Source organism: Dromiciops gliroides, chromosome 3 (genome assembly GCF_019393635.1).
Source record: "Dromiciops gliroides isolate mDroGli1 chromosome 3, mDroGli1.pri, whole genome shotgun sequence".
Lineage (NCBI taxonomy): Eukaryota > Metazoa > Chordata > Mammalia > Microbiotheria > Microbiotheriidae > Dromiciops > Dromiciops gliroides.
The window spans coordinates 53,427,464-53,435,912 of NC_057863.1; the positions used below are offsets into that span (position 1 = coordinate 53,427,464).

An 8,449-nucleotide genomic window follows, 5' to 3' on the forward strand; every position below is an offset into this window, starting at 1 on the left:
CAAGTGTCTGATGCCAGATTTGAACTCTGGTCCTCCTGAATCCAGGGCCAGTGCTTTATCCACTGTGCCACCTTGCTTGGGCAACTCTCTTAATCTCTCTCTTAAAGGGCTGAAATGAGAAACAAAGGAAATATCTATAAAATGCTTATCACAGTGCCTGAAACATAGCAGGGCCTTAAAAATGCTTGTCCCCTTCTCCCTCTCCTAGTGTTAGTGACAGATTCAAATAAAATATATATAAAAAACTTGTTTTCCAATTTCAAGTCTAAAAAATTTCCCAATAGTCTAAAATTAAATCTTGGCCAGCTAGGTGGTACACTGGTCAAGAGTATCAGGCTTGAAGTCAGGAAGACTCATCTTCCTGAGTTCAAAACTAGTCTTAGACACTTACTAGCTCTGTGACCCTGGGCAAGTCACTTAACCCCATTTGCCTCAGTTTCCTCATCTGTAAAATGAGCTGGAGAAGGAAATGGCAAACCATTCCTGTATCTTTGTCAAGAAAACCCCAAAATGGGTCATAAGAAATTGGACATGGCTGAAATGACTGAATAACAATCTAGTTTTAGACATCTATTAAAATCAGACTATGAAGGTGAAGCTCATAGTTTGAACTAATAATACTCATAGTCACTCTGCTATGTCCACAATTCAGCTCAAATGAATCTCCAGGGGGCAGCTTTTCTAGACTCTTTCAGTTACAAAAGCTCTCTTCTTTTTCCTCTTCCAATTATTATGTATATGTAGTCATTATTTGCATGTTATTTGCCTTCTCATAGAATGTAAACTTCTTGAGGGCAGGGATTTTTTTTTTTAAACTTTGGCTTTTTGCCCCAAGTACCTGAGGAGCCTTGCACATGATAATCACTTAATAAATGCTTGTTGGATTGGGTTAGATTTAATAGATAAAAGAGAAAAACTATAACCTGACAGATAAAAACTGCAATAGCTTGTGAGGGTCTAAGGAAAAACATTTCTGCAGAAAGAGAAGTGAACAAATTAGAAGTGTAGTCCAAACTCTGGTATAGTGTGCTTACAGGCAGGGAAAAGAATGGGGCTATACAACAGACAGGAAAGCCTGCTGATGCCCTTTCATCCAGAAGAATAATGTGAATAACTTTTTCTTAAGGGACCAAATTACCTAGATGTGTTTCTGACAACTTGGACAGCTTGTCTGAATAACAAAAGCATTGCTAAAGATCTATCCAGCCTAGCAATTTTCTTGGTGATTGTCAAGAGTCATCTCTATTTTAAATATGCTAACAACACATTCATAATTCAGGGCTTATTTACAGGACTCAAGGCTTACGTGTAGACAACTAATTTTCTTAAAAATGAAGCCTGGAATAAATTATATTTTCTGGAAGTAAGTGTTCATCATTCAAAAAAAAAAAACAACTAACAATAGATTTTCTTTCTATACCTTCCTTACAATGAGGTACCCAAGGTTTCATATTTTAAAAAACATCGAAATTTTTTATAAAGAAGAAGGTACTATGCTGTATGGACTGTTTGCTGCTGCTGCTGCTGCTGCTGTTGTTGTTGACAATTTCTTCAAGTCTTAGCAATATAAAGTTGGATGTTTGGGGGTTTGGGTTTTTATCTATGATTTCAGCATATAAAGAGCAAATACCCTCTACCAACTGAAACTGCTGGACTTAGGGAGATGCCTGGGACACCGAGAGACTTCTTAACAGACAGTAGGGATCTCAGACAAGATTTAATACCAAGTCATCCAGAACCCAAATCTTTGGGATTCCAAGCACAGTCCTTCCATGACTCTACCACAGTGGTTCACAGAATGGAAAGCTGAGTAGGAGAGACATAAAGACAGGAAGAGCATGGAGTCATTGTCTGGACTATTCCCAATGTGCAGAAGATATCTGTTGGAATCTCACTCAGCGCTACCACTAACTGGTAGCCAAGTCTTTACAAATGCAACATGCATATATCAAGTTCCTTTATGTTGCACAAGGTGCTGGGACAGATATGAGCTTGGGGTGAGATAGGCTTCTAAAAGTTCAGAGTTTATAGCAAGTGGTTAAAGCACCAAGAGACAGTCAATAATACTGATAGTAAATTTATTAGAGCATAGACAAAATGTTATGAGAGGGAAGGTTGTCAACAACCCCCTTCTGTTTTATAGTTTTTTGGTGATTGGACAAGGCTTTAAAGAATGGGTGTGATTTCAAAAGGTAAAGAGGAAGAATTAGTGAATGATGAACGAATGAATGAAGCATTTCTTAAGTATTTACTATGTTCAACGCATTATGCTAAGCCCTGGGATCCAAAGAGAAATGTAAGACTCTCCTTCTCTCAAGGCACTCACTTTCTAATGGGGGAAGGCAACATGGATGAAAGGTTTCATTTGCAAGGCAGATGGACAGGTCCAGCAGTCCTTAGGACAAAGCAGCAAAGCAGATGGTTATGCCTCTGCTTTGATGGCATTTCCACTGATAAAACCACACCGGTTTCTGGTGTTGTACCATTTGACAGTGCCAGAGATGTTGGTGATAAGAACTTTCTTTTCTGGGTTTTCAATAGATGTGGCTATAGCTGCTGTAGGAACAATTACCAGGCTGCATCCACACAAGGGTCATTTTTCAGGATGACTGAGGACGCTGGGCTGGAAGAAGCACTGGCATTCTCAGGGCTCTTGGGTCCAGGGTGCTGGACCGTCCCCATGAAGATCTGAGGGAGTTGGTGGTCAGAGTGCGGTGTTTCAAGTGACTTGGCACATGCTGCCTTCAGTCTGGGGGGGGGGGTGGTTTGCTGCTTCAGCTGGGCTGGCTTTTCTTTTCTTTTTTTGCCGTTTTTCTGATTTATTAAGACATATTCCACAAGGTTTCTTCAATTAGAAATTCTTTGAAACAATACCATCATTTTTGCCAGCCGGAGAATAGAGTCATCAGATTCTCCCATTCTACGAATTGCTCCACAAATTGCATAAATTTTAAATTGGCCATTGAATCTGCCTGTGACCTTGTCAACCTCGGCCACGTTCATCTGGATGGACGCGTGGTCCTTGGCCCCGATGATCCTGTTGCTCGCGGAGCATTTCCGCGGCACGTACAGGTCCACGAACTCGCCAGCGTCGTTCTGCATGTCGGCGCTGAGGAAACCGAGTGCAAACTCGAAAGCGGCAGAAGAGAAAAAGGAGGCGGCACTTCTCCAAGCTCGGCTAAGAGGAGTGGGCTGGCTTTTCTGCACTGTGGGTAGCAGTTGGTGGGGAGGGCTGGCCCTGTCTCTAGATGAATTGCCTCCCCAGGTGATGGCTGTGAGGACTTGTCTGGAAGCAGGACTGATGGTCTGGTTGTTGGACTGGGGGTGCTACCACTCTCAGGGCTCCTGTGCTTATATATCTTCCCGATGGGTAGCAGTTGGTGGTGGTGTTGAGAAAGGTGGGGCCTGTTTCCACAATGATTTCTTCCCTCAATGATGGAACTGGGGGCTGAGCTAGAAGCACTGCTATTTCCAAAGCTTTTGGGCTCAGGGTCCTGGGCTGTCTCCCTCAGGATCTGAGAGGAGAAGGAAAAAGGTAAGTGAAAGCATTGCAGACATAGGAAGCAAGGTAAAGAAAGCCATGAAGGAACAGAGAACAAGGAAGGAATAGCATAACTGATCAAGATAAAAAGGTGCAGAAGTGGCCTTGAAAACCAAGTTGAATATTTTGAACTTCAATCAGCAAGTGATTTCTCTGAGGGGTTTTGCATTTGTTTGTTTTAAGTAGAGATTATCATAAAGATAGTAGATTACTAGCTGTCAGGGATGTTAGCACAGGATCTAATTCATTTAACAGATTAGGACCTGGGTGCTCAGAGTGGTTAAGTATAATGGACCACTTGGAGCCTGGGGGTTCAGGTAAACAATTACCAGACTATAATTTACTCAGTAACTGCTGGGTCAGCAAGGAGGGAGAAGCAGTCTACTAGGAGGCTCCAAGGGGTTTTAAGAATCCTTATGCCAATTCCTCAGAGCAGTGCAGGTTTTTAAGTCAATAGCGGGCAGGAAGGAGTTAACTTAGGCTAACGCCAAGTGCATCTTGGTGCCTTGGCTCAGGAAGTGTTGGAGTCAGCATGCAAAGCACCACATGAAAGCAAACTATTATCAAGAACTGTGGGGTTTCTTATTGTGTGAGTTTTCTCTACCAAGCAGAGCAGTTGTGAGACTAGAAAAAGGCAGTCAGAGTGGCTAATCCATCCTCCACACAGCTGTCAAAGGGCTATTTTGAAAGCCTGGCCCTAATGGGGTAGCTAGGTGGCACAGTGGATAGAGCATCGGCCCTAGAGTCAGGAGGACCTGAATTCAAATTCGGGCCCAGCCACTTACTAGTGGCTGTGTGACTCTGGGCAAGTCACTCAACCCTGATTATACCTCCTTAAAGAAAAGAAAGTCTAGGTCTGACCATGTCATTCAGTAAACTTCAGTAGCTCCCTAATAATTCTAGTATTAAATACAGACTCCTTTGTCTGCCATATAAAGGCTTTCATTCCAGCCAAACTAGGATTCTTGATGTTCTTCACACAAAAGACCTCCTTTCTCAATGACTTGGCTGCCATGTGTAAAATGTACTCTCATCTCCTAAGAATTTTTGGTTTCCTTCAAAGTTTATTTCAAGGGCCACCATTTACAAAAGTCCTTTCCTGATTCCTCCAGATGCTAGAGCCCATCTTCATCCACCCCCACCAAATTACCTTGATTTTGCAGCTAGTTATGTATGTTGCTTTCCCTTGTAGAATGGAATGTATACAAAGGCAGAGACTTTCATTTTTATGTTTCTATCTCTAGCGACTAGAAGCACCTGATACAGAGGAGATATTCAATAAATACTTATTGATGGACAGATCACCTGAGTGAAGATAAATAGGGAGATAGTAAGAAAAGACCGATCTGTCCTTAAGTACCATTATTGGCTTCTAAGGAACACTATCCCAGGTTCTGAAACAATTAGTAGCCATGATTGTGAAGTCACTGTCAGTTTCTTTTGAAAATCATGGACAATGAGAGAGGCATCACAGGACTAGAAAATGGCAAGTGTTAAAAATTTCAGAACAGGGAAGAGTTTGCAAATGATGGATGGTCGGCTTGATTTTGATTCCTGGTAAAATTCTACAATGCATTAGAGGGATGGTTTATGAATATCTAGAAAAAGAAGCAGTAACAACACACACACATACAAATAGCATGGCTTCATCAAGAATAAGTCATTCAGATTGGAATAATTTAATTTTCTGACAGGTTGACAACTTATAAATCACAGGAATGCTGCTGATATAGTCTACCTACATTTCAGCAAAATATTTGAGGAATTTCTCTTGCTATTCATATGGAAAAGGGAGAAAGAAGAGGGTCAGATAATGAAATAGATAGATCTAGAAGTGATTGAATGGTTTCTCCCCCCAAAAAAACTAGTTAATGGGCCTGTGCAAGCTTGGGAGAAGCTGTCTAAAGGATTGTCCCAGGGAACTGTGTTCCATCCTGTGCCGTTTAATATTTTTATAAAATACTTGGATAAAGGTATAGATGATATGCTTATCATGTGACACAATGTTATTAGCAGTTCTGAAATTTAAGAACATTCCAAGGGACCAAAAAATTTTTACATCAATTAACATACCTGCTTTATGTAGAGTTAGCTAAGATAGTTAAGCAATAGTAATAACTAGCATTTATAAAGCACTTTAAGGTTTCTAAAGTTATAAATAGTATCTCGTTTTATCATTTCAACAACTCTAGGAGGGAGGTGCTATTATCTCCTTTTTACCAATGAAGAAACTGAGGTGGGCAGCAGTTAGATGACTTGCCCAGGGTCTCAAAACTAGCACGTGTCTGATTAATTATAGTTCTGACTATTAAGCACATGGATTGGCCTGTAAAACATAAATAATGTACATGAAACCTAAGCCTTCCAACATATGAATGACCACAAAGATGGCAATCCTGAGACAAAACTTACCCAGAAGAACAACAACAAACAATTAGAAGAGACAGGGCCCACCAAAAAGACATAAAGTCAATCTATATTTTTCATATGCCATGATCTGACAAAGGAGTTAGAAAGCCAGCCTTACATAATACAGCATCATCTTCAAATAGCCTTTGAAGATGTAAAAAAAACCTAAAGTAAGGAGAGACTGTGAGACATCAAATGGTCAGTTGCAAAAGTAAAAACAAAGGGACTTTATAATTGGAAAACAATGAGATAATAGTCACGATTTCTGAAAACTGAGTTGGAGAAAGAAAAAATGAAAACAAAGAACAATGGACACACTATCACCCTCGAAAGCAGGGTTATCAATCATTTTAAAGAGGTTTATGTTTTAGAGAATTGAATACCAATAGCTGGTCATCTTGGAGAAAGGGTAACTTACACTTCCTGTTTGTTTAGTTCACTAGAATGCCACTTAGTCGTCTCTCCTCAGAGAGATTTTTCTCTGTAAGGTACCAGTCTTCCTTCTGCCCCTACTTTTATAATAAATAGTATGTGTGTACATCCCCCCAGCACAGTGCTGCTTGACCTTTTTAGTGACATGGGCCCATTCATTTTGCTGAAGGGTACAGACTTCATTTCAGAATCATGCTTTTAAATGTATAAATATATGAAATTACAAAGGAAATAAATTATATTGAAATAGAATGATAAACATGTATGTATGTATAACAAATTCACAGATCCTACATTAGAACCCTTGCCTTAACACAACCTTTACCCAGGTCATTTCCTTCATTCAGTTAAAAAACATCAAGTGCCTACTATGTGCCAGGCACTGTGTTAAGTACTGGGCATACAAAGAAAGGCAAAAGACCATTCCTGTCCTCGAGGAGCTCACAATCTAACGATGAAGACAACATGCAAACAGCTACATACCACTATAGATACAACTGCATATCCACATACATACATACATACACATATAAACACATATATACATACAGATTAAGACAACAGAGAAACAAAAAGGAGCAGCTAGGTGGTGCAGTGGATAGAGCTCTGGCCCTGAAATTGGGAGGACCCGAGTTCAAATCTCACCTCAGACATTTACTAGCTGTGTGACCCTGGGCAAGTCACTTAATCTCAATTGCCTTAAACATACAGGTCATCTTCTGTCATCCTGATCTACATCTTGTCACTGAACCCAGATGCCTCCGGAGAAGTGATGTTGGTGTATTTACACAGCCCTCCCTCGCTTAAAAAATCCAATTCACTGCAAGTCATGATATCACCCTGAGGTCATGGTCCTCTTTGGGAACAAAGGACAAACAACAACAAATATGTACTTATCTATGCACATACACACATACACAGGACAAATAAGAAAAAAAATCACTCTATGTAGAAGACTCTCAAATCCACATTTCCAGCCTTCCCTCCCTCTAGCTTCTCACTTCTCTGGGCACAGTCATCAACAGTATCATTGCTCTTGGAAAGGGCAACTAACTGCCTTATACATCATCTCAACATCCCTGTGATTCTCCAGACCAATGTTCCTTTCTCTGGCCATCACTTCCCTATATGCTGTCTTTCCCTGAGAATATAAACTACTAGAGGAAAGGGTTCCCTTAAGATTTATTTTCTCTCCCTCTCCCCTCCGACAACCCCTGCTCCCCCCAAAAAGAAAAACAAAATCCATGCAACATGTATTTATATCCTCTATGCTTAGCAGCTGTGCCTGGGCCTTATAGCAAGTACTTAATGAGTTTTCATTCATTCATGATGGGGGAAAGGATTTCTCATCATTTCTACTTTCCTCATACTTCACTTTGGCCAAACTGCTAAAAAGAATTATTTGGAGGTAGGGATAGGGAGAGGGTAGTTTGGATGCATCATGGGATATTAGAACTGGAAGTAGCATGAGAGACCCTATGGCATAAGGCTCTGGATTTTACAGATGAAGAACCTGAGCCTCAGATTTTTAAGAGACTTGACCCAAATCCCACAGCTATTCTCTGGCATATTCCAGACTAGAAATTAGGGCTTGACTCCCAGCCTAATCACTTCCACTGCAGCACCCTAAAGGAAAGAAAATAATTGCCTCTTAAGAAAACTTTGACTACTACAGCTTTGTTTTTAGAGCCAATCATATGGCCTCTTTTCACACCCCAAATACAAAAATGACCAATCCTTAATTTGCTCTGAATTGGATTCTACAAATTGGTATTATTAGACAATGAATTAAGTCAACCTCCCAAACCTTAAAGAACCAAACTTCATTTCAAGTTTTATTTCCTCTACATCCAAAAACTGTGTAGTATTTCACCACCTACTGTCTTTCTTAAACTACCCGTGGTGAGTGAAGCAGGTGGTATGGGAGATCTTTTAATATGCATTACTTCCATAGAAAAATGCGCTAAGAGAATTGTTACGTCACAAAATGGCCACCTAGGCAGGTTTTAATGTATGAAGCATGAGGAAACAGCTTTGAGTAAAGATTCTGACTATGAAATAACATTA

General features: G+C 40.4%; 1 protein-coding gene across 1 annotated transcript; it reads right to left on the reverse strand.

The window, feature by feature from the left end:
* Window positions 1-2,568: 2,568 nt before the first annotated feature.
* LOC122750767 (40S ribosomal protein S21-like) lies at window positions 2,569-3,598 on the reverse strand. The gene is given in 2 exon segments (XM_043997584.1): window positions 2,569-2,880; window positions 2,883-3,598. Coding segments are annotated over 2 exon segments (249 nt in total). The 5' UTR covers window positions 3,103-3,598; the 3' UTR covers window positions 2,569-2,851.
* Between the last annotated feature and the right edge of the window lie 4,851 nt (window positions 3,599-8,449).